The sequence below is a fragment of the Pelodiscus sinensis genome, chromosome 6 (genome assembly GCF_049634645.1).
Source record: "Pelodiscus sinensis isolate JC-2024 chromosome 6, ASM4963464v1, whole genome shotgun sequence".
Taxonomy (NCBI): Eukaryota; Metazoa; Chordata; order Testudines; family Trionychidae; genus Pelodiscus; species Pelodiscus sinensis.
In genome coordinates this window covers 32,379,260-32,406,288 of record NC_134716.1, presented here as the reverse complement: position 1 = coordinate 32,406,288, position 27,029 = coordinate 32,379,260, and the positions used below count along the sequence as shown (strand labels likewise).

General features: G+C 39.5%; 1 protein-coding gene across 10 annotated transcripts in view; it reads left to right on the top strand.

Moving 5' to 3' along the window:
• The window catches only part of APBA1 (amyloid beta precursor protein binding family A member 1), a 153,540-nt gene that overhangs the window by 101,435 nt on the left and 25,076 nt on the right, over positions 1–27,029 (top strand). For 9 of the 10 annotated variants that reach the window (XM_075931690.1, XM_075931687.1, XM_075931686.1 and 6 more), the window contains 6 exons: positions 3,689–3,790; positions 9,173–9,212; positions 11,455–11,600; positions 22,079–22,111; positions 23,188–23,274; positions 24,076–24,261. In XM_075931690.1, the coding sequence (XP_075787805.1) occupies positions 3,689–3,790; positions 9,173–9,212; positions 11,455–11,600; positions 22,079–22,111; positions 23,188–23,274; positions 24,076–24,261 (594 nt within the window). The remainder of the gene's footprint in view (positions 1–3,688; positions 3,791–9,172; positions 9,213–11,454; positions 11,601–22,078; positions 22,112–23,187; positions 23,275–24,075; positions 24,262–27,029) is intronic. The other variant, XM_075931696.1, reaches the window with a different exon arrangement.

Here is a 27,029-nt window from a genome sequence, read left to right as displayed (position 1 = left end):
ATTCAGTGCTCAATATGTTTTGTTTTGTTTGTTTTAAAATTCAATCCTACATTATTTCCTGACACAAAACACCCACTAGCATCATTGTTAGCTTGATAGCATTGCACACCTGTTATGTTGTTTTAACACTTAAAAAACAGAAACAGTCATGTTTAACTAGAAAAATAGGAATGGAAAAACAACACAGCTGAGTTAAAGTTGCTAGTGACACTGTAAGTTTTGTATTTCTTGACTTACAGTATGGCTCTTAACTATATAATTTTCTCCCCATGTAACTTATCTCAGTGCTGGGGAGCTTTCTTGGGGAGTGGAAGCTTCCCCCCAAAAAATATGGTAGCAAAGTTGCATAAAATTGGGGTACATTAGCCTGAAGGCTCAAGTATCTTCCACAGCTCTAGGTGCCATTTTTACAAACACTCTGCCTCTGTTCTTAATCTCTGTCTCCCGCCTTCCAGGTCCACACTTTTACCCCCCCTCCCTCCCTCCACACACACCTCCAAAAAAAGAGAGAGATTGATGAAGAATAAAATTAAAGTTTCTAATCTACAGTCATCTTGCTCGAGCAAGATCTACTGGACGTGGACCCAGGGACTGCTAGCTCACTTATCACCAATCTTGGCTGTTTCCACGGAAAAACTAATTTAGAACAGGATGCTGGTAAATGCTGATTTAAACTGAGTTAAAAACAGGCAACTGGGGGGGGGGGGAATTGCATCAGTGCCCAGCTGGCGAGCATAGAATGAACCTTTCCAAACTTTGGTTACATCCATTCAGATCTGAGGAATAGGCCTGGTCAATCCCCAAAGTTGGTCGTCTTCTACAGAATACTACATAGCCAATAGGAGGTAGGTTTATAGTCTGTAGCTCTGCCTGCTTCTGGTTGCTGACTGCTTCAAGCCTACAACAACAAATTGTCATTTTCACACAGTCTAATAATTCCCTTTTTATATCCTATTAAAAAACAAAATTATTCATGAAATGCATACCATCTTTGAGAAAATATCCAACCAAAACATACACAGACATACCAGTGTTCAGTATTTTAATTGCAAATATAAGCAGTATGCCCATTGAAGTTTTATTTCAATTTAGAGTTGTACAGATACAAATCTGTGAAACTACTGCCTTATGTGACCATAATTTGAATATGTAACTAAAGCCACGTGCAATGTGGTGTGCCTTAATGAAATGATTTTAAAAATAGAAAATGCCTTGAAAGTGGGACTATCTAGTTTTTCATGGGATGGTGAAAACCATGATTCAGCCTGGTCCTTTGGTAAATGCCATCTCATCCCTGCCTAGTGAAGATCTTAATGAAGTGATGTTTTAGTTAGCAGTTACTTTATTAAGGGAAAATTGTAGAAGCTGTTTTTTTTATACCAAGGTATTCGGTAGAACCTCTTAACTCTGTCCTCTTATTACAGAGATGGGGAAGAGCATGAGGGGTGGGGGGGGTGGGGGGGGAAAGGAAGGAGGGTGGTTAAACCATATAGCCAAGGATCTGCACGAGTGCCTTGATTTGTCCTTAAAGCTAATTTGAAAACAAGAAATATAGTAAGAACCTATTGCTTTTTAGACATATACCTTGAAACCAAGTTTCATCTCATTTGGAGGGTGAAGGAATCAATTCAGGTTGCTCTGCAGTATCCAACAGTACCTCTGAAATGAGGACTCCAGTGAAAAGAGATGTGTGGGTCAGAAATGCAGCTGTCCCAAATCAGAGCAGAGCCATTTCACAATGTAATGACATTGGTTGGCCCAAAGAAGAAGCAAGTAGCAAGCGTGGTGTCTTTTTCTTTTTCTTTTTAAGCCAAGAAACTAGCAGTTAAATATCTGGTGTTGCCGCTGTGGATGGCAAACTTTGAATGGACTGATAAAGTTACATAAGGATCCACGTGTGTGTGTTAGAGGGGACTGTGTAGGATTCCAATGTTTTCTCAGAACCTGACTTGCATAACTGTAGGGGGAAAATCTTACCTAGACTATTGTACCTCTGAAAACTTATTTTGTAAGAATATCTGAAGGTGATTTTGATATCGGGGCTCTATGGGTCAAATTATGGGCTCACCGGTGTTCCCTGTAAGCTAAGCACTTGGGCAGCCACCCCAGGAGAGATTCAGATGCTGCCCAGCTGATTAGTAAAGTGCCCAGAGCCTCCCATAGGCAGCAGTATGAGGTTAGGTTTTACTGGTGGTAAAGAACTGCACGTGCCTTGGTTAACATAAAATGTATTCTATACATGATGGAAAAAATTAGAGGGAACACTGGTGCTCATTTATAATTTATATAATTCCATTGTAATCAATCCCCTTGATTCCATCCTTTGTATTTCTAGTATAGTAGTTATCCTAAAATCCTTTTCAGTTTTGCCTTGGATAATTGGGTATGACTTCCTCGGTATTAGCAATGCTCCCTGTTACTTATTGTCTAGCACTCTGGGGTCCTAGTTTGTGAATGGGACTTTTAGGTGCTACCGCAGTACAAACAATAAACAGAAATTATTATTTTATTTAATTGCTTAAGGCAATTGTAAAATGGTTAGACGGAACCACGGCAACCTGCTTCTGTTCACTTTAGGCCAGCCTTTCTGGAATTTACTCTTGAGAAATTGTAGGTACACATTCTTCTTAGGCTACGTCTAGACAACAGGAATTTGTCAACAGAGGCGATGCAAATGAAGCGCTCATTAGTATTTCTTGCGCTGTCATTTGCATAGTCTCTTCCAATCCTTTTTGTGGAAGAGGTTTTTGCGCAAGAAAAAGCAGTGTAGACGGGGCCATTTTGCACAAAAAAAAAACTTTTGCGCAAAATCCTTTATGCTGAGGTATACAGGATCTTGTGTAAAAGGTTTTTTTTTTTTTTTTTTTTTTTGCACAAATGGCTCCATCTACACTGCTTTTTTTTTTTTGCGCAAAAACCTCTTCCGCAAAAAGGATCGGAAGAGACTATGCAAATGACAGCGCGAGAAATGCTAATGAACACTTCATTTCCATTACCTCTGCTGACAAATTCCTGCAGTCTAGACATAGCCTTAAAGGGGCAGATTAAAGCACTCTGTTTGCTGTGTGTCAGTTCGGTTCACCTTACTAAAGTTGCACCCCCACATTCTGATCAGGCCCTCAGTGTTTTTTCACTCATCTTTCTCGTAACAATTTTCATCTTGACTCTACTATTTTTCTCTTGTTTTTTTCCAGAATATTAGGCTGAAGTGTTTGCAACCTTAAATAAAAGAATAAGATAATTGTATTTATACACTGCTTGTGTGGGGAGAGGTATTGTAATTGCAACTTAATTGAGTGGCTGGCAAGAAAAGTCAAATGAAAGTCACAAATGTTCATGCTAAATCTCATCATTTTCTCTCCCCTTCAACTCTCAAAACTATGTTTTCATTATGTGATTTTTGGTGAATATTACTTTTCTCTGGATTTCATTTTATTAAATTTTCAACTGCGTTAGTTTATGGACAGACAATACATTTAATTCTTTTCACAAACATGTAACTGAAATAAAAATGATGAAATACTAGAAGTTTCGCATGTTCATTAGCTCGGGAAACATGGGTTGTAACAACGTACATAATGTTTGGCTGCTTTGTAATCCTTATTCTTAGTTCCAACTAAAATAGAGTGAGTTTTCTATAGTGGTCACTCTGTTTTTTATTTAATGTTATTTTTCTTACCGTGTCTAGTCTCCATCTCCTGATTCCTCTTCGCCCCGTGGTGCTGAATCATCTAGTAGGCAACATCACCAAGATGTTTGTGGCACAGCAGAACCCTCCACTAATAAAGAGGTAGAGTGCAATCTTTTTAAGAGAGACAGTTCTGTTCCTCTTACTACTCATGAATTTTTATATCATCTTCTTCCTTCTCATAGATGGGGGGTGAGGACAAAAACTGGCAAAAGTTCGTTTTACGTGCTTCCTCCTTCTCTCTGAATGAAACCTTAATTTCACAACAGTATTTCGGTTGGCTTTTTTTTCTGCAGTAATATTTGTGTAACATCCTGAGGAGAGTTGATTTATTTAAGAGCAGCCAGTATCCCCTCTGAATTGCAGAAAAGGAGACAGCATTTTTCTTTTCCCACTCTTTGCAGAATGTCTTTCCACAAAGGAGGCTACATGTCTTAGGCCTTATCTACCCTAGTACTTGTATCAGCAAAATTTTTGACACTGTAAGCAACATTAGTTTTGCCAGTATAAGTGCTTGTGTGTGCAGCACTGTGTTGGCAGGAGATGCTTCTGTCGCTCACTGAGCTGTTTTTACTGTTGTCGAGGCTGTTCCCAACTCTGGCAATGTGAATGCAGAAGGTGGGGGCCTGCAAAAGACCTTAAATACCTTGCCTCTAAAGGCTTTGGCTTACAAAAAAAAGTCTCCAAGGTCACAGATTTCTTGCCCTTGGGAGGTAGCTGCCACCATCAAGTGTAAAAACAAAACCCGTTCTTCTGAAACTCAGGTAGAAGCACTTAAACTTCTTCCAGAGGAGAAACCTCCTCCCCCCACAAGCTCTTTTACCACCAGAGAGCATGAGAAAAACAGAATAAGGATGTTAAGTATTGACTAATTGAATAGTCGATCAGCTGGGGAGTGATCCCAGGTTCCACACAGTGCTGTCACTTTGAAATGCTGCGTGCAGCCTGACACCGGGCTTCCCACAGCATTTCAAAGCAGCAGCACTGCATGGAGCCTGGGGTCAGCAGGGGAGCCCCCAGCTGATCCCGGGCTCCATGCAGTGCTGCCGCTTTGAAATGCCACATGCAGCACTGGCCCCATTCTGCACACAGCGTTTCCAAGTGGCAGCACTGCGTGAAGCCCAGAGTCTGGCCCCAGGTTTCAAGCGACACTTCCGCTTTGAATACCCCCTCCTCATCCCTGCCCCTTGCTGCCTCTGTCTGATAGAGGCAGCAAGGGGGGGGGAGAGCAACTAGTCGACTAGCCTGTTGACTAGTCCTTCACATCCCTAAAACAGAAAACAAACTGCAATCTCTGATAGCTGACCTCTTAGTCTTAGGCATGCATACACAGACCCCTGGCTATTTCCCAGGGCAAATCATCACCTTAAAAGGGTGATTTTTATTAACAAAACTAAAAGATATACTTAATAAAACATACTAAGGGTACCTCTGCACAGCAACATTATTTTAAAATAACTAGCGTTATTTTGAAATAACTTAGTCTGCATCTACATAGCAGGCAGTAATTTCGAAATAATGACAAATTTGGTTTTTTTCCAAGCTGGAGGACTTCTTACTCTGACTTCTGTCACCCTCATTGTATGAGGAATAAGGGACGTCAGAAGGAGTGTGCTCTATTTTGAAATAAGTGCTGTGTAGACTCTCCCAATTTAGAAAAGCTATTTTGAAAGAAACTATGCAGTTGACGTAGCTCAATTTGCGTCGCTTACTTCGAGTTAAGACTTGCTGCGTAGATACACCCTTAGTTGCTAAGCGTGATAGAGTAACTGAGTAAAAACAAAGTAAAACACAGAGAAACATAATATCTCTGGGAACAGCTTAGATATAGTGAAGTGGGGGGAGAGACACATGGACTTAGCACAGAGAAGTTTAACCAAACAAAACAAAGAAAATAACCTGATCGCAACTAAATATACGTTTTTCCTATTTACTCATGATCCATACTTCAAGGTCCAGTCCATTTCCATGCCCAGTATTCCTTGTAGGCATGATAGTGCTGCCTGGATTAATTCATTTTATTTCCCCCAGCTCCTAGCTTAAAACTCACACAATGGAACAGCAGGCAGGTGTATCTATTCAATTTAAATTTCAATAATCTTTCCCATTGGCCTTCTTGGCTCCCTGTGAACACCACCTAAATACTCGATTTTAACCCTTTAGTCACCGAGTGCTAGGCAGCATTCCTCCTATCCATCATAATTATGTTGACAAGGGAGCTTTCCTGTTAGCATAACGTGGCCATATGTATTGCCTTACAGCACAACAGCTGTATTGGTACAGCTGTGCCTCTACAAGCTTGTAAATGTAACATGGTCTTAGAATGATAGGTCTGCCAAAATAAATAAATATGAATACAGCACTCTTGCATATTAGCGTTGCTCCCTGATTTATCAGCAGGGATTTAGAATTAGTGATTAGCCGAAATTCAGGCAGTGATTTAATGACAAAATTGGAAATAGAATCCAGAGGTTCCTGACATTGGATCCTCAAAAGGGGAAAAAGCAAACAGGCCAGTGCCTCTATCTTGTGAAGACTTATGCACACGATTAACTTTGCAAACTCTGAATATTTCGCTTTGTGTTAATGGGACAACTGTGAAAATGTGGAAATTTTATCGTGTGCGTTTAGTCTTTGCATATTATGCCTGGGGAACTGTATGACCAGCACTTGTGTATATAAGCTTTGATCTATATTCCTCGTTGCTCATAGCCTTTGGTTTTCATTAAAGTACAGATTTCATAATTTCATGCAATCCACTATTGACTGCCAACAGTTATTAGCCATCATTAGTCATAGTCCAAGTATTAGTGAAATAAAGCCCATTTTAGCATTTGATTTCATACAGTAACAGTGGTAATAAACCATATTTCATAGTAGAATATGTTGCAGGAATCATTTCTCACGATTTTTTTTTAAAATTAGCATTGTCGTCTTCTGCACATCCCTTTAAAAATAACAAAAGTAATAGTAAACTTATTTGATTATGGGAAACGATTGTCTGAACAAAACCTTATTTTTAAAGAAATCTTATGTTTTTTTTGAACAAACAAAAAGATTAATCTAACAAACTTTACCAGGATTTAAAGGTAAATATTTCTGTGACATCTGTTGCCTTGTGTTAATTCTAGTGCCAAAAGATTCCTAAATAAAAGTACTAGAATTAAACGTCTTTTTTAAATTAAATATTATTGCAACTAATAAATGTTAGATGTTAAATTTGATATTCATGTACTCAGTCTTATCCCAAAAGGAAACTCTGCAGATCAATCAAATTCCCTAATGATGGACTACCATTAACTGATTAAAGTTAAAACTAAATAAGTAAAACTTCAGACAGACATTCCTTGAGTCTGTTTATTTAAAAAGTGTAAACTTTAAAATTGTACTTGTGTATAAGCTTGTTGTTTTCTGAAAAACAATTGGTCTGTTCTCTTTGCTGTCAGTGCAGTACACAATAACTTGACAGGTTGCATTCTGACAGGCAATCAGATCAGTTATCAAAATCAACATCAATCGTGGGTTTAATAAAAATAGTCATTGTAATAGGCAGGATGGTCTCAGGGCAGCCTCTACTGCTTTGACAGCAACTGTTTCCCAACACTTAATTTTCCTTATATGTATTTGGCAGCAGGAGGCCATTATTCAGTGATGACTTTGTCTTCTGTTGTCTTTATCTCATAGAAGAAGAAGAAAGCAAGTATTTCAAGGATGCTCTTATCTTCAAAGGGGTAGCCAAGTTAGTCTGTAATAGGAAAAACTTAAACAACAACAAATAGTCTAGTAGCACTTTAAAGACTAACAAAACATGGAGATGGTATCATGAGCTTTCATGGGCGCGACCCACTTTGGGTCCACAAAAGCTCAAAGAGTAACAAGATGGTTTATTAGGTGATGAGCTTTCGTGGGCCAGACCCAAAGCTCATCACCTAATAAACCATCTTGTTAGTCTTTAAAGTGCTGCATAGTCCTGTCTTTTATTTCAGCAAGACCAGACTAACACGGCTACATCTCTATTACTAGACGGTTTGTTGTTTTTTAAGTTTTTCCTGATATCCTTATGTCATGCCCTGATGAACCTTTCTTCTGCCACCAGCAGTTTATTTTTATTACCAGCCCCATGTAATAAGTTGTACAATATGGTTACTCTGACAATCCATGAAAATGGAGAGGATTTACTGGGACATTTAGTCCTCCTTCTTGCCACTTAGGTACAACTGCCTGCCTGCCTGCCTGCCTGCCTGCCTGCGTGGTTGGTTTACATTTTTACAAACATCTAATACCTGGGAAGTTGCTCAGCATAAAAAGGGATAACAGATTTACTGTGTACTGTAATTGAACATTCAAAAGCACTTGCCCCTCATATGAAAGACTGGGCTTCATTCAGAACTCTCACTGATTTTCCACTAGCATAATTATGTTGAGAAATCAATGGAATGAATGCCTATCTGCTTCATTGTGGGATTAGGGTTAGGCACATCAACATTTTGTAATCCTTGGCTTCTCCAGAATTCTTTGTCACACACATATCTAATAGCGGCATATGTTGCAGTGCTCCATATTATCCTCTATACTTTGACATGCAAATTGCCTTTAACAAATTTCTTCATATAGGCTTATTTCTAAGAGTAACTAAATGATGAGTATTACTGCAGTGAGAGCCAGTTAGATGTATGTCGTCTTTCACTGGGCTTTTTTGTAGACGTTATAAATGGAAAGGTTCTGTTATTTCATCTAGTCAATCTCCCTGCAAATGCCAGCTTGATGATTTTCCATTAGTCAGTCCCATCTTTTACATGTCTTTAAGCTGAGACCCATCAGTTTCCCTGCCAGATACCAACAATCAAAGGATAAATCCAGAGCTCACAATTTTCAGTGTCTAAATAATATGTTTTTTATTTGTGATGTGGGTGTTTAATATAGCATAACTCTAATAATACCTTTTTTTTTTACAGGTTGAGTCTGTATATAAATTTTTGATCTGGAGCAGGAGTGTAGCATCTTTTTTAGTCAGGGGCCACTGACCCACAGAAAAATCAGTTGCATCCAGCTCCCAGGCTTTAGGTTCCCACCCCAGTCTAGAGTTATGATAATATTGCAAATCTTTTAAAAATATTCCTGGATTTTTTTAAATTTGGCATTCAAGTTCTTTGAAATATGATGTATTCCTGTTATTCCTATATGGATCAGTACTTCTGGCACTCAAAAATGTGCTGTCTAGTATCAGACTCAGGATGAAACTGCCTAATTGATAAAAATAATAATTATATAAACTATATTCCAGCATAATAATTCCTTAATTGCTAATATTTTGAGAACATTTCTTTTTTTTCCCCTTTAATAAGTTGTCAGCTGTCCTTGACTAATTACTTGTTACTGTGTTTTCGGGTTTTATTGTTTTTTCTCTTTTTTGCATGGAAGGATTTTTAATGCATTTTTGAGCATGCTTTGTTCTGTTTGAAATCCTGTTTGTCTTAATTACAGTCCCGAAAAAGTTTGGCTTCATTCCCAACCTATGTTGAAGGTAAGCTATATAACATTCAATGTGTAACGCTGTACTTGTTATAACAGAATTATTTTGTACAAGTAAAAACACAAGACGTCTATGTACTGTGAAGGTAAATGTTAACTAGGGCTGGGTGAACTTGTTTAGATCAAATATGAACCAATTCAGAACTTGAACCAAACCCCAGAACTATTTTTCAGAAGTTAAAAAAGCTTAATTATTTTTTATTTTGTAATGTTTTGTTAGTGTTCCCAGCCCAGTTCCTAAGGAATGGGTGACAATATCACATAAGGCACTACTGGAATTTTCACTATCCATAGCAGCTTTCTTGGAATTCATGTTGCACTGGATGGTGCATGGACGCTGAACTACCCTTTTATGACAAAGAATGGAGGTCAGTCTGGATGATCATAATGGTCCCTTTTGGCTCTAAAATAAAATAAAAACATCTGTGTTGAGCTTTATTGGCAGTGCTGTGGTGGTGGCAGGGACCATCCATTATCCATGTTCTGTGGGTAAATAATGTTTTTAACAATTATATATATTATGAGGTTCACCCATCACTAGAATTAACATAACCACATGCATACTTGTGTATTTTGTGTGTACACATAAATATTCAGCTGCATGCCCTAAAACATAAATAATATAAAGGAAATGATAACATAGAACAAGCCGGGAAATTCTAAGATAATTTTGCTACCTAAAACTCTTGCAGTTGGTCTTTTGATTTTTATAAAGATGAGAGTTGAAGTCAATATCAGCTTTCTCTCTTGGGATTCTTTGGATTGTTTTCCATTGTGATGTATTTAAAAGCTGTACAATAGAAATACATTTTTTTCAGAATTTCAGAGAGATGATTCAGTCTTTGAGGTTGATACTTTAGGTCCTGAGAGTAGGTTTTTTTCATATTCATAAGAAAAATAAAATGTCACTATTTTAAATTTTATGACAATATAAAGTTAAGTTTACAAAAAATTAATTCTCATGAGAGTAATGCTGTGTATATTTTTAGTTACATTTGAATCCAGATATTTCTTTCTTGCACTCTGATAATGTAGTGTGTTATGTGAATTGCCTTCTAGACTATCATTAGAGCTTAAACCTTTAATGAAAAAATCCAGGTCCTTTTAGATGAAATATCCAAGGGAAGAATATTGCTTCCGTTGTAAAGTGATCAGCCTGAAAAAACAGTGTTCATATAGATATTATAGGGACCAGTGTTCCCTGTAAGCTAGGCTCTTCTGCAGCCATTCAGGAGAAATTCGGATGCTGCCCAGCTGATTAGCAGAACACCCCCAGCTAGATTTTTTTTGTTTCTAGTGGTGGTGCACATGCTTCAGTGCACAATACAAATTTATTCCACACATTTATGGAAATAATTAGAGGGAACATTAATAGTAACTCATCCTGTAAATGATTAAGTGCTTCTGTGCAGCATCATAAGCTTGCAGTGACACTAGAGGGAGTTGAGGTGTATTGGTAACTTGCAGGACCAAGTCAATGGGGTGTGTGTGTGTGTGTGTGTGTGTGTGTGTGTATAATATATATATATATATATATATATAAGTCCAAGCAGCATAAATCCCTTACTTTGCACATTTAACATCAGAGTCTATAGCAAAGAGAGTTTGTCTAAATTAAAATGATACCTACTAAAGAGAACAGTCCCCTGTATGACATTTGTGAGTAAGTCTGGCATAAATCTATACACTCTTCAATATGACGTGACAGCTTTTAACTCCACACTGGGGGGAAAAATCATGCTTATAAAATGCTCTGAGGAGATTTCTCTGTTCATTCCAACTATGGTCAGTATTTGAATAAGAGAGGTGCTAATGATTATTACTGACTTATGCCCCTAGTTTCCTTTTTATTTTAGACTCTAGCTAAATGATATGACTATCTGAGAGACACAAGAATATTGGAAGAACAGAGAGGAAAATGAAAATGCTTGGTCTTTTTTGTAAGAATTTAAATTAATTGAGTTTATTGTGGTTTAGTGTTAACTTTGCCTCATGGAGCAAACTATTGGGAGATGCAGGTTGGATTAGCAATTGTGATTTCTGCTGTAGAGATGTTGAAAGCACTTTTCTCAATGTTTTTTTAATGGGGGCCTTAACTGAAAGTGTTGGTTGTCCTGCCATCATGCTAAACCTAAGTAGGTCAGAGCAGCATTTATAGCCATCAGATGCAGGCTAAATAGTGTTTCTCTCCATGCTACATAATTTTGCTCAGCAATTTGTTTTCTATGTTATAGTTCCTGGACCCTGTGATCCTGAAGATTTAATTGATGGAATTATTTTTGCTGCCAATTACCTTGGCTCCACTCAGCTCCTTTCTGACAAAACTCCTTCCAAGAATGTGCGAATGATGCAGGCTCAGGAAGCTGTCAGCAGAATCAAGGTGAAGCATGTATCTTGCTGTTCATGTGATTAGATTTTTTTTTTAAACTTCAGATATGGGTGTTGCATACTTACATCTGGTATTCCTCCCTTATTCTTATATACTGTTTAAAAGGTTAGGTGCCTTTTGTATACTTTTTTTCTGAAAGATATTTCACCTGTTTAGTCTGATCTGGGGACTGGAGTGGGAAGGAGGATACACTGGATAATTTGGTTTAATATGCCTTTCATATTCTAGTCATCAAAGCTTATGGGAAACAAAGGGTGGTGTAAGTTCTATCTTAGATGTGAGGAAATAGGTTTAGAGGGCATTGTGTATATTTTGTATATTTCTTTTGCTTGTGCTGTAATTCGGCATTCTGTGAAAGTAATACCACGTTAACAGCCATGCCTGTTTTCTCACCACTTCACAGGTAGGCAGTCACAGCAGTCAGAATCCTGTAAGAGATCATTCATGATGTGAATGGGTAACCGGTTACATGGTAAGCATCACCCATACTGGCTGATGCTTACGGCGTAACCGATTTAACTGGCATCCCTACATACATCCTTGGACACTAAACCTTGGACATTCAGAACCTATAGTGAAAGAATAAATATTGGCCAGGTCACCTGGCTTGCTTTCTAATTTTAAACTGAAGATGCTATAAATTATTTAATATCCACTTAGCCCCCAGAGAGGAACAGCTGACTGTCTCATTCTGAGGAAGGTTGTTCTGAAAGTGCAGGACCTTCCTACTACTAGTCTAAATTGTCAGTACTCTGGTATATGAGAGAGAAAGAGAGAGAGAGGGAAGGAGGGAGGGGAGTGTGTCTGTGGGGCTGTGCTTTGTTCCTTAAATTCTTTTCTGAAAGGATGCTGTAGTTTTTCCTCTGCTGCGCAGTGGTATTTCATATTGCTTAGAGTAATTCAGCTGCCAAATATCTGATCTGAAAATAAATTCTCATCCGTTCAATATAAAAAATGTTCACAGGTCACTGGTATCCAAAATAATGAACACCCAATACAGGCTGTGTTTGATAACATTGTAAATGGGATGGGTAGCACCATCTGTTATTACGGTTGCCCAACACCTCCCATAATAAGACTCTGTTTTTAGTTGCTTCTGAGTTTGCCAAGATTTACTCGCTTGGACTGAAACTATCCATACTAGATGTGTAAATCACAATGATTTTTTTTCCTGGAAAACTTCTTCGGCCAAAATGATTTGATCATTTCTTTGCGAATGAAGGTGGGGGGATATGTTGTTGTGCCCATGTTAAAACATTCTGGTGACTAACTTTGAAGTGCTTGAGCATCCCTGCTTGCGCTTAAGAGTGAAGACTTAAAAGGTAGCAGAATGGTGGCCTTTCTCTCCAGTATGTGCCTTTTGCCATCTCTATGACAGTCCTTCCCAATAAGTTCAGGGGGTAGCCGAGTTAATCTGTAAAAGAAAAAACTTAAACAACAAATAGATTAGGTGCACCTTAAAGTCTTGTCTAAACATGTAGATGGTGGTATGAGCTTTCGTGGGCGCAACCCACTTTTTCAGATGACAGCAGTTTTAAGCCTTACAAAAGTCAGATTCACACATGCTCAGTAGAGGCATTGATTTTTAACAGCTACAATTTCAGAAAATTTGGTCTAATTGCACATGCTTCACCTTCTCACAGTTCCTATTACTGACCAGACTCCACAGAGTGTGCCCTAGCCTAGAGCTATATAGTTGAAATCAGATTTTCCCTATGATGGTTGCTCCAGACCAGGATTGGGCTAAAAACTGGCACTAAGAGCAGGGTGCCTGTCTCTCCTATTCGCTCAAAGACCTGGGCCTGGAGAAGGAACACACATCGTTTAAATGCGTAGTGGCTAGCTGAACAAGGAGTCTGGAACAAAGAACCAGGGAGGGTTGAATCTGGGAGAAGGAGCTGGTGCAGGTGGGGGAAGGCAGAAACTAGATGAGGTGAGAGCTGTTGGAGAGACTAGGGTGGGAAGTCAGTAAAGTGGGAAGAAGAGAGACAGATCAGATGAAGAGCCAGGCACTGCGACTGGCTAGTTAATCAGGTGGGAACAAGCAGTTGGGAAAGGAGTGTGGAAACTGGGATTGATTGGGCAAATAGCTTTGAAGAGGGTGGGGAAGGGAAGGGACTTGAAATCAGGAGTGAGAATGGAACTCAATCAATGAGCTCAGGGGGAAGATTGGGACTGGCTGAAAAGTAAAACTGGGATGGCAGGAGAAGCCTGAGGAGTGGAGACTGGGACTGCATAGACAAAGAGGTTGGGAGTGGGACAGAGCCAGTAGGGTTACCAGATAGACCGTGCTAAAAAAAACGGACATACTTGATCGTTGGGGGGAGGGAGGGATTGGACGGGAGGAGGGAAGGGCGGGAAGCAGAGCTGGGGGGGGGGGCCGCGGGGCTGGCCAGGAGGAACAGGGAGGGGGTAGGAGGAACGGGGGGCTGGGAAGCAGAGCTGGGGAGGGTCGGGGGCCGCGGGGCTGGACAGGAGGAGGGCGGGGTCCGGAGGAAGGGAGGCTGGTGGTGGGGGGAGGAGTGCAGCCAGTGACCACAGCTGGAGTCCAAGGGGCTGCACCCCTGGTAGGCACTCCCTCGAATTGCTAGTAGAAGCCGGGCGGGGGGAGTGACTGGGAGTCCCAGTCCCTGCCCCTTCCCACCTGGCTTTTGTACGCTACCAGAGGCTCCTAGCGCCAATCATGGCCCTGCTTCCCAGTCACTCCCCCACCAGGCTTCTGTCCAGTGCCCAGCTGGGAATTCAGAAAATACCAGACATTGCACATGTCTGGTATTTTCTGAATTTTTCTACCGGACAGACGGTGTAAGTACTGGACTGTGTGGTAGAAAACCGGACACCTGGCAACCCTCAGAGCCAGGGGTGGGTTTGAGACAGAACAAGGGCAGATTGAAGGGGATGGATAGAAGGGATCAAGCTACAGGAAATGGGCAGAAGAGTCTATGCCCACAAGAGTGCACTCACCTCTGGAGCCTGGAATGGAACCGAAGAGTCCCTATCTCACTGTTCCTCTGCTGTGAGCAAAACTCTGTGAAACCCGCTAAAAAGCATGTGTCTAATCCCCCCCTGGTGCTGGTCCACGTAGAGGATGACAACCTGCTGTTGAACATCGAGCAAAAGTGGCAGAGGTCTGTGTGGTGGATCAAAAGGTTCAGTCTTGCAGGTGACTCATGGTAGAATTTCTGTTTCTTTTGTTTGTTGGTTTGGTTTGGTTTGGTTTGCTTTTTATAAACCTAGGACATTCTATGTAAAAACAATGTTAAAAGGACATTATTTGGGTTCTAAAAGTAAGCACTTAAAAGTTAGGAATTGCCAGAAATGAGATGGTATGTGCAACCTTTATTTGCTCCCTTTTTGCATATGCATTATGAATCTGTCTTTATTTACACAATCATGTATTATTTTTTCCTTGAATGAGCCGCTATTCAATATTTTCTTTTCTCCTTGTTCAGCCGATGGCCCTAGGCCTTATCTACTGTGCACTATTCAAATCTTGCTCTGAAGACAGAATTAATTTCCTCTGGGATTTTTCAATGGCACTTATCCATACAGTATGTTAGTACTTCACGAACCTTATTTAATGTGTCCTCAAAGCAGCCCTGTGAGATAAAAGGGAGGTATTATCCCATTTTACAGATGGGGTCCTAAAGCACAGAGAGATTAAGGTCATAAGTATTCATTAATTGTTGGTGCCCAATTTGAAATACCTTAGGATCTGATTTTTCAGACTACTTTTTATGTTCAAAGCAAAGCTCTTAAAGACTTCAGGTGCAGTTGTTTTTTGCAAATCAGAGTCCCTCTGATCATTCAGTCATTCATATATATCTGTGCCATACACTTATACTGGAAACTCTCATTCTGAGTATCATTCTTTTGTCTTCCCACCCGGGAAAACATTATATTTTTACACAACTCACAAATGGAGGTGTCACGATCATCCCCTTTCTGGGTACTCTCTTTGTTCAACACTGATGTGTCAGGGTTCTCTCCTGTGTCAGTCCTTTCTCTCCTCGAACCTACTTTTCAGGACACTTGCTGCAAATACTGCATGATCTTGGCTGCTTTTCTTAACTGTATTTTGAGGACCTTGCAGATCTCTTCAAAACTCACGTCAACTAGGCCTCTGACTTCTGAGTTTGAAAAACAATTACTTTTTATTTAAGCTGACTATATATAACACAAATAGCATTTAGTGGCCCTCCAACTTTTTACTCCAGCAAGGTCAGTCTAAACTTATCAGAATCCAGCTGTGCTTCCCTTCAGGATCACAGTCTAGTGCCTCAACTTCCTCTCTGGTTCTACTTCCCCTTTTCCAGGGGCCAGATGATTACCCTTCAAATTCAAAACCCTCCAGACTTCCAAATAGGCAGTCTGGATGGAGTTTCATTTCAGGAGTCCAAGCTTATGTGCCCCTGTTTAGTCAGTTGACCTTCTCCCCATAGCATATCCCAGCATGCAATTTTGCTTACAAATACTGATTCTATAACAATATCTCATCATACAGTTTCAAGCAAACATAACTCCTCCGCAGGACAGTTTTTATTCCGTAGTTCTTAAGTTCTGCGTTATAGCTAATTTATTACATTTAAAAATATTATATTTATTAGTGGTTGTCATTGTAAAAGAAATAGCCCTGTAAATCGAATAGTGTTCTTATTCATTATTAAAATACAATATTAGCTATGGCCAAATTCTGCCAATACCCCAAACAACCCAGTTGTTACTGAGAAACTGTTTGGTTTGCCCCTGGTGAACACCCGGCCCATTGTTTGTACGCCCGACAGATAAATAGGTGCACAGTTACTCACTTTAGTGAAATTTGCTCCAGTGTACCTATGCAGAGTCTTAAATGGAATGAATGCCTTTAAAATAGGAACCTGGCAACTGTCACAAGCTATGAGATGAATTTCAGAAACACTTCTGAGGACGGATTTGCAGGGAACATATTATACCACTGCCCCTGTGGCTACTCTGGCTCCTTTTATTTTTAGGTAAAATTTAAAGTGGTGATGTTCACTTATAAGAAGGCCTAAGTAGTTTGGGTCTGAGATTCCATAGAAATATTTTATCTTCCCTGGCTCTTGCCATAAAATCCTGGCTCATTTAGTAGTTTCTCTGTGACAGATGAGCCACCTGAATCTGTGATGGCCGTTTCTTTTCTGGTCATGGAAGGATTTGGCTTAAAGTTTTGAAAAGTCATTTAGACGTCATTGTTAGTATAGGTCTCCTGCTCTTCGTTCCTTTTATAGCACTTACAGGTTTAGTACAGTAAGGTATTATGTGCACACACAGATACCATACAGACAAAACAGCTTTTTTAAAGATTTTGTTAAAATAGAAAATCTACTGCATTGTGAAAATCCTTAACCTACATCCAGAACCTCCTGATGTCTTTTCCTGTAAAAAAGTGTAACAAAAGCTGTGAATTGATAGGCTACTTTAAAAAAAAAAACCAAGCTGCCTCCTGTTAGGAACATAAATAAATGGCCTGATTTTTCAAAGGTGCTGAGGGCATGGAGTTCCCAAGCGACGTCATTGCCTACCTTCAGGATCCCAGGTCTAAAAGTATTCCTTTGCCTCCTGATCCCATTTAAACACTGGTAACCTGGTGGGGCTGTTGCTATTCCCACTTAAAAGCCCTTTTCCATTTACTCTTGTCCTACAAAAGTCCATTGTTTTGCGATTACACAGAATGAAATATCAGAGGGGTATCCATGTTAGTCTGAATCTGCAAAAGTGGCGAGGAGTCCTGTGGCACCTTATAGACTAACAGAAGTGTTGGAGCATAAGCTTTCGTGGGTGAAGACCCACTTCATCAGACGCTGTGACGGCGCGTTGGGGGTCCCCTGTCTCCTGCACCCCGAAATGGCACAAACAGACCGCATCAGCCGGTGGAATAGAGGAAGTTTATTGCCTCTCCAGGATACAGCACAGCACAGATGTAATCTGGTCACAGAGCTGGGCTAGGATGCCTCAGGCCCCCTTGAGTTGGGGGGAGACTGGGCCCCTAAACTCCAGCTCCTCTCCCTAGGCTGTCTCCTCCATCCTCACAGACAGCCAGCCACCAACACTCTCACTTCCAGCCCTGCCCCCCAGCCAGGGCAGCATTCCACCTTCCTTTGTTCCTCTCCATGGGGGGTGTTTGGTCACTGGTTTGCATAGTGACTCATCCTGTTTTGCTGGGTCATGGCCCCCACGACAGCCAGTGGGGGTTACCCCAGAGCCAGCAGCATAGAAACCAGCCAGGTACCCCCACTACGTCACAGACGCATGTAGTGGAAATTTCCAGAGGCAGGTATAAATATGCAGGCCAGAATAATGCTAGAGATAACGAAGTGAATCCAATCAGGGAGGATGAGGCCTACTTTAACATATACTATGACCTTACTCATTACAGTAGTATGAGTATCGATAATCTCTCTGTAATGGTCCCTTGCTTACTTCAGTGTAGTACTACTTAGGGATGTAAGTGACTAGTTGACTACCCGATAGGCATCTTATCAGAGGCAGCACGGGGGTGGAGGGAAGCGGGATCCAGCTTAAAAGCCGATTTTCCCCCCTCCCCAGCACCGCCTCTGGGGGGGTGGTGGTGGCAGGGGAGGCAGAGGTGCAGCGGAAAACGGCCATCTGATTGCTGTGCCTCTACCGTTTAAATGTAGCAAGAGCTGCCCGTGGGGCTCTTGCTACATTTCAAAGGCAGCTTTTGCAGAATGAAATATGGATCCAGATTGTATCTTTAACAATAGAAAAAAATTCTGTGTATGAAATCATCCATTTAAGCATCTGATTGACTAGGAGTCATTTTTCAAAACAATAATTATTTTAAAAGTATATTTAGTATTAAAGGAAGGTACAGGGATGATAATTCTGGAGCATCGTCTATTTATTCATAACACAAAGGTAACATGAGGGACTCTGATACATTGCTTTAATAGTTAGATGGAGTGTAGACTGGTATAGTGAAATTGACTCATTCCTGATCTGGGAGGACCTCTTCTAGTGATTATAGTCAGTGCGGGTGGGGAAAATGTATCTTCACGTACCAGGTCTATGCACAACTTCAGCCCCTCAAACTGAGCCTGAAAGGCATTAAGTGATGCCCAGATCTTGTATGACCCCTGTGCTCAAGGATGGATTTTCACTTTATTCCTTAGTTCACACATCACTATGAGACTACAATGCATTATATAAATGCTAAAAATTATTATACATTCTTTGCTGAGACTACAACAAAAATAGTTTCAGCAAAATGGTGGATTTTGCGATGCAGATGGCTGTCCACTGAACCATGACCATCAACTAATATTTTTGTTTACCTGTGAATCTGAAGGTCCAGTTATGCAAAAACTTACTAGTAGAACTAAAACTGTGGCAGGCAATGTACTCAAGATTTGGTTTTTGTTAGCCAGGACTGACTTTTATTACCAAACTGTGATAAAATTGATTGCGTGACCTAAGAGTTGAAAGACTGTTAGTCTCTTAACTAATCTCCTGAGCCATCCATCCTCCCAACCTAAGCAGATATTAATTTTTGTTAACATCTGGAATAAGAGGATGATGCTCGCAGCCTGGAGGAAAAGCGGTGATTAAGTGTTAGATTTCACCAGCATATTTCATCTGTGTAGGAGGCTAGCACTTTTTCAAATACCAGTTGACCTGATTACTGAAAGAAAGACGCATTCCATATCTGAGGATAGTTTAAAAGCCTAGCCATTGTTATTTATTGACTGCCATCAATGGGGCAGATGCAGTCTCTGGCATACAGAATTTACAATCTGATTTAGAGAGAGTGTATATTAAATGTGTACAAATAGTAGTGGAAATATAGCTGCAAAATGTATCTTTTTTTTTTTTTAAATTGTAATGACTTCTTTATTAAAATTGTAAGCAATTCATAGCTAGACCAAATACATGAAATGCATCCCTATCAAAGAAAACTTGTGTTTTTTTTCAGTGCATTTATTAACTTATATTAAGTTTGCACTAGGGGGTCTCAAACTCAAATTACCTTAGGGCCAGTCCTCAAATCCTCCTAGTAGGCCAGTGGACACCCCTCTCTGCTGGGGCTCTGAAGGAGGATGAGGAGGTCTCTGTACATCCCCTTCCCATGCATCTCCTGACCCCTCCTGTCAGGCTTTACATTCCCCCTCTCCGTGCATCCCCCAGCCCTGCCTGCCATCCCCTGGTGATATAAAACTGGAGATGGCAGTGGAGCAAAGCAGAGGCTGTTATGTCGTTCTGCTTCCCCACAGCTTCTGTCACCACAGTGAGTGTGTGTGTTTGGGGGGGAGGGACCCCTACTACTGCCCCACACCAGGGCCGCGTCCCTCAGGGGAGGGGGCTTGATTGAAGGGCTGAAATGAAGGGGAAGGGTAGAGCAGGGGCTGGACTTGGGGGAAGGTTACAGACACTGCCGCCCTCCCCCTCCAGGGCCAGAGGGACTTATATGCCAACAGTCGTGTACGGGCTGAATTGTGGAACTGCTCAGGCCGCATATGGCCCACTGGCTGTGAGCTTGAGACCCTCTGGTTTACAGTATGGCTGTCTTATATTACTGTTGTATTCGTATGACTGTGAAAAGAACTGCTTGATTAATGTAGCTAGAATTACTTACGTAGTCTGACTGAAATTGTCTGCTACTGTTTCTTGCATCCAAGTCATCTTGGTGTTTGCATTTTCATGGACTTTTTCCCTTTGTTTAGCTAGCAGCTAAAGATATATTAGCCCCTTTCATGTTCACCTTCTCTGGGGTGTTAATCATTTCTTTAACATGAATGTGTATTCTATGCCATTATATTAGGGTTTTGTTAAATGTCTGAAAATGATATTCCAAGAACATAAAATAAGACAGATGCCCTGCTGCTGCTCCCAACTAAAATCAAGAACAGAATCACAAAGTGCATGAGGTTGTTCTCGCTCACCTTTCAGTTATCATGTCTGCTTTACCCTAGTTCTGACTCAAGCAGATTTTTTTTTTCATTTCACTTTGTGACTGGTATACTCCTTCTTTTAGAGACCTATTGCCTGCAATACTGAAAAAGTTTTGACTGCAGAGAAGCTATGTTTTTTAAAACACAATGAGAATAAAAGTCAAGTCGTGGTGTTATTTTTAAATTTTTATTGCCATTACTATACAGGGTAATTTTTTTTTCTCTGAATGCCAGACACAATAACTTAATATAAAGATTTTGGCATGAGTCTATTCACGTTGTCACTAGCAGTGGCTTATATTTACCAGACTTGTATATGTGTTTTAATCTATAAAGGATTACTACAAATAAGGTAAAAATGTTTGATTTGTTTGTAAGTTAAGAGGAATATTTCATTATCAACTGCTGCTTTCGGATTGGTTTAAAGCGCAACCTGCAGAATTAGCATAATTTGTGAGCACCAATGACAAATGTTCAGAGCATCTGTAATTCAGGGCTGATGTTCTGTGGACCTAATAGTTATTAGTAATGCATTTAAAGATGAAACCTGGCAAAATAACCACAGAGCAAACACATTAAGTTAATTAAATGTTACTCTTAGAACTGAATGGAAGTCTGCCTGCAAGGTGAGTATCATGCTTGTCCAATAAACAAGTCCACAAAAGAAATCCACAGAGTCCTTGGGGTTTGTTTGGTTTTTTTACTACATCTGGAGTTATTTGCAGAAGATTTATAAATGCTTGATGATAGTGTGTCAAGACTTGATTGTCACTGTATCTCATTAGTTGCCTATAGAATTTATTTGGTATTGACCACGTATATATTAATACTTTAAATAGACCATTTTCACATAGATATCTGAAGAGTGTGCACCCCAACCAGGGAAGAAGTTTGCAGATGTGTGAGTGGCATGGAAAATGTCCTTGTGCAATAAACATGGGGAATTGTGGTCCCTAATTGCCTGAGTCTAATATTAGCAAATATGTATGTGTGTTTGTGCATTTGATTGGATGGGTTGTTTAAATTTTTTTTTTCCATTTTGGTTTTTTTAGGGCCATTTAACATTTTTGATATTTTTTTTTCTCTTTATAAGTCTGTATGGATTTGCAAAATTTAATAACCTGAATCTAAGACCTTAAGATCTGAGAGAGTTTGAATATAAAGGCTCAGATTCTTCTCTCACTTCCACTAGTTCTGCACTTGTGTAATTCCAGTGACTTAAAGAGAACTACTAATGATTTGTACAAATACAAATGAGAGCAGAATTTGGCCCAATGTTTTTAACTTAGCAGTCTTTTTAAAATTAAATAAAAGTAATCCTTATTCTTTCTCTCTCTTTTCTGGTGCAGGTTTACTTTTTAAAACCTATTGCGTTAAACATGAAACTTTTTTTTTTAACCAGAATGAAAGAGAGAAATCCAAACAGAGACTAACCTAGATGAGTTACTGGACATTAGCGTATAGAGCCCTACTTGACTTGAGTCTCTGCAAAGTCTTCTCTAACCATTCTCCTATCTCTGTTTATTCCATGCTAAGCAGATGGCCCAGAAATTAGCCAAAAGCAGGAAGAAGGTGCAGTACAACCTCCATCAGCTTGATGTTATGCCTGTTCTGTTTTGTTTTATTTTATTTTTTTGCCTTTCTTACTTTTAATTTTGTGTTTTTATTTTCTGCATCCAGCAAGTTTTTGTTCGGGTTTATTTCCGCCTCACCACACAAGTTGACATTTCCCAAAAATCAGTTGCCTAGTTGGCCATTTTTTGTTGCTTATCATTAGCCATTTCATGTCAGAAAAAGGGTAAATATTGGATTCATCAAATGGAAACACAGTACCCCCAAAGTACCTACCAAATAAACAGGAATGGTAAAGGTTTTAATTCTGTAAAATGGCATATTAATAAGAAATTATTCTTATATTGTATCTCTTTCTAAAGACTATTTTTGGTTAATGTGTGTCAAATTGCTGGATGCAAAAATAGTTTACATATGTACACTTACTTTATACACTGAGATTACTAAAATATGAGTACATTTTGTTCATGAAGTTCTTAGGTGTCATGGAACAAATATGCATTTTAAAGTACAAGCATTTACTTTACATTTTACAAAGGTACATCTTCTGGAGTGGGTTAGTGCTTTAATAATCTGTTGTTTGACCATAAAGACCCCCTTGCCAGAACTGCTTTATAATCCCTTGCTCTGCACCTGTTGTATACATTTTCTCAATAGCCTCAGCAGTCACTTTAATTAGAATCATATAGAAATCCTGCAAGTGCTACCCTTAGTTAGTACGCTTTTCATGTGAAAATCCTTCTTTAATGTGGCATTCATGTTAAAATGAGAATCATTTTGATTTCCATGGAATGATTATACAGTTCATGAATTAGGGGGTTATAACTTCATTTGATCAGAAAAGAGAGTAGGGATTCTGTATGGAATTAACAGTTTTACAGATAATACTGACTCTTAACACACTTTCATCCCTATATATAGTTTCCATATCTTTGTGTTTAGCTTCTGCAATTTAATACACTGTTTTGCATTGCTGTTCTGGTGACTGTGTCTTGGTGCACCCCTGTTTGTGATCTAACATCATTATTAAAGTTGTTTTCTGAGTATTTAATAAATCTAATGCATTTTGTTTGCAGGCCCCAGAAGGTGAATCTCAGCCTATGACTGAGGTGGACCTCTTTATCTCTACGCAGAGAATAAAAGTGTTGAATGCAGACACACAGGTATAGGCACAGATGTGCTCTTGCCGGGGCTGGACTTTGTCAGTTTGTAGTAGTGGTCAATTCTATTAAACTATTATTGAAAGATATCATGATACAACATTGCAAATAGTTTTGTGCCATAATATATTAGTTATGAATGTGTCTTAGATATTTTTTCCAGTATAAAGGCTGAACTTCTCTAATCTGGCACTCTCTAGTCTGGCAACATCCATGGCCCAACATGATTTTAGTTAGTAAGATGTCCACTTATCATGGGTGTGGTCAAGTTTCTTGTGATCCCATAAAGTTTGTTTACAACCACCAGTCCTGGCTCTCAGTTTTCTGTGCCGTTATTTAGCTCTAATTTACCCCTAAAAGTCTTCCAAGAGCCCAGTAGGCAGTGGGAGTTTTGGTAATACTGCTAGACAATATTGACCTCCCCTGATTTGGCAAATTCTCTGGTTCAGCACCGTTCAGGTCCTGACGGTGCCAGACTAGAGAGGTGTAATTGGTATTACTTAAAAAGCTTAGCTGAGGTTGCTAATTCCAGGTCCTCCTCTGTGTATGTTCAGACCTGCTTTATGGGATCTGTGTATTTGGAGTTTTTTTACCCACTAAATATAATGGCCATTCATTTTTTTTAAATGGGAATTTCAATCCATTTGCTGGAACTGACATTGATGGTTCTATTTTATCACATCTTTTCATATATTAACTCGTGTGTATTTACTTACAATTGTTCTCAATTTATTTATATAATGCCAAAACCATGTTAAGCATTTGTTCAAAGTGAGCACTGATCTCAAAATTTCTCTTCCTCAGGAAACCATGATGGATCATCCTCTGAGGACCATTTCCTACATTGCAGATATAGGGAACATTGTTGTGCTGATGGCTCGGCGGCGAATGCCTCGATCTAATTCCCAGGACAATGTGGAGGCATCTCACCCCTCTCAGGATGGAAAGAGGCAGTACAAAATGATTTGCCATGTCTTTGAATCTGAGGATGTAAGGAACTATCTTATTCCATTATTTTGTTATGCTTGAGAATCTGAGAACCATTTGTCAGGATATCATTGAAGTCTATGGTTGATGGTTCTGTTTGGTTTTTAGTTACGTAAAAAGAATTAATCTAGAAAGAGGAAGTCTTTTGCCTTTGGCAGATTGGGCCCTTTTGCTTGGTTGTCATCATTAACAAAGAAACTATATTTAGAAACACAGACTTTTGTTTTCGTGTGCTTTATTTTTTTTCTTAACGGAAGACATTGAGATCTTTAAATACTAGCTGCTGCCATCGCTAGTTTTGCTAGCTGAGGATCTACCCCTGAGAGTCAGCATTCATCACAGTAATTTGTTTTCAAGGGGAGTTGTAACCTTGAACGTTACTGCTAGGATCATAAATGCATATAAGGGTGATGCAGCTAGGCCTTTATTGTCCTTGAGGATGCTGCTGTTGGGCAGGATACACTGAAAACATTTTAGGAAATCCAGTCAGTGATATCGTATGTACACTTCCAAAGTAGTTTGCATGCAGCCACTCTCCAAGCAGACCTCTATAGTGGTAGGTTATATATTGTCCATAGTCATTTAATTTATGAGTATCTCAATTGAATTTTTGATTCAGGACCAGAGTTGTTACTGTGTTTTCCGCTGCTTTGAAAGATGCAAAGCAGCTGTAAACCCTTTTTTAAGTAGCCAGTTAAACTGGGTTCATGACATTGTGAGAGGACAGTAGAAAGCAGATACCCTTGTCTACCACTAAGTGGTGCATTGAGTTGTGTCTGTTAATCTGCCACTGGGTCCTCTCTTGTCTAGGCCCTGACCACTTGGGGAAATATACCAGTCCACACAATTCTCCAATTGTGTATGTTTTTAAGTAACTTGTAAAATATAATTAAACACATGGTCAAATCCAAATTTAAAATAAAATGCATTATTATAAAATAATCAATCATGTTAATTAATATCAAATAAATAATGATTCTGTGAACTTTATCTAGTAATGTGGGAAGTTAGCGTATCTTATTTAGCTGTCACCCAATTATTCTGCAGGCTATTTTCAATATCAGAGGCAACTATTATACTTATTCCAGTCAAATGGCTGCTACAAGGAGGGACAGATCACTCTTATGTTTAAATTAATGGTTAGACAACAGCTCTTCTGCCAGTTAACGTAATCTGTCCACATTATAAATGGATAGGTGATAATCTATTTCTGTTCCCTGCTCCCTGAATGTAGGTTTATAGGAAACATTCCAAAACAATTTAGAAAGACACAGTTTGTTGCATTTAGGTGAAAATAACGCACCTACCAACCTATAAATATATGTGTGAGTTCTTGTAGACAGCAAGGTTATTTAACCAAGGTCATTTTTTAGATATTTGAGAAACTATTCTCTAGGTATCACTCTCAGATAAATTTTGTGAGGTCTATACACGAGCACGGACCACTACCAGTCACCTGCTAGAAGAAAGACAAGTGTGAGAACGCTGAAGTTGAGGCATCCTTCTACTACTAAAAATCGGAAAAAAGAAAAAAAAAAGATATTTATACAGGATGGCTGCTGTGAGACTTGTGATTTCCTTCAACTCCAGGAAACTGGTATATGCCTAAAAAAAGATCAGTCAGTGGTTTTCTCTGCTCGTCAGGTAAATGTCAGTGGAATTCGGACTGGTTATAGACTGCTTGCTTACAAATGTCAAATAATGGATGTTGAGCATTTTGCTAGACTCCTAGCCCACATTGACCAACTAAGAACAGAGAAAGCACAGGTCCCTTTATCAGGCACGGTGGCATCACATGGCAAGGGGGCAGAAGCAATTTTTTTTCCTTCAAGTTATGAAGGAGATGATCAGGCTGATTGCCCATGGAACTACTACTCAGTAATTAGTTGGCAAATCAGACGGGGCACTCCCCTTCTGAAGTCATTGGTGTCACCTAATGAGGTCCGATCAGGTCACATTTATGCAGATCACGATCATCCCTCCTCACCCCCATGTGTAACTGTTAGCTTGGAAAGTCCTAAATGTGAGGAGATCCAAAATGTGTTAGTAGTCAGGAGATCTGACAGTATTTTGAGACATTTGAGGAGACATGGTCAGCTGTACTCAGTCTTGGGTTACATGACGTTATTTCAACCATTCTGTAAAAGTTCTGATTCGAATCCAAAATAAATTGGAAAAAATACTAGGCTATCTAAAAAATTAGAACTTTATCTATTAGAAGTAAAGAGCCCATGGGAATATTATCTTAATCTTACGTCTGTTCATGTGTATTCTAATCTAATTTTCTCTTCTCCAGAAGGGGACAGTTAGGTAGCCCTAGAAGCATTGTTTTAGAATGATCTTGCTCTACCCAACTGCTAATTGGGCAATCCTTACATCATCAAACATTTTGATGCTAGCCAAATTTCTCCTTTAAATTGCCCACTCTATTGGAATATATTTTGTGCAAATCCTAGAGAGACTGATATGTTCGAGCAAGCATCGGAAGAAACTATGTCACTCTTTCAGCTGCTTCTGCAGGAGCAATTGACTAACACATAATTTTTTTTCCAGATTATGGTAGTATGGTCTACAAACTGCGTGCCCAAACAATTTAAAGTGGTGTTTTAATTTTAGCAGGATTAAACACAGGGGAATGGAGTATTGAATACTTAAATGAAAAAGGATAATCAGTAGGAAAGTGAGTTTTTTGAGTTTCTAATAAGCTATTTTAAGCAGTGAAGACTAAACTACTGGTAAAGGGCCAAATTTTCACAGGAGCTCAAGGCCAG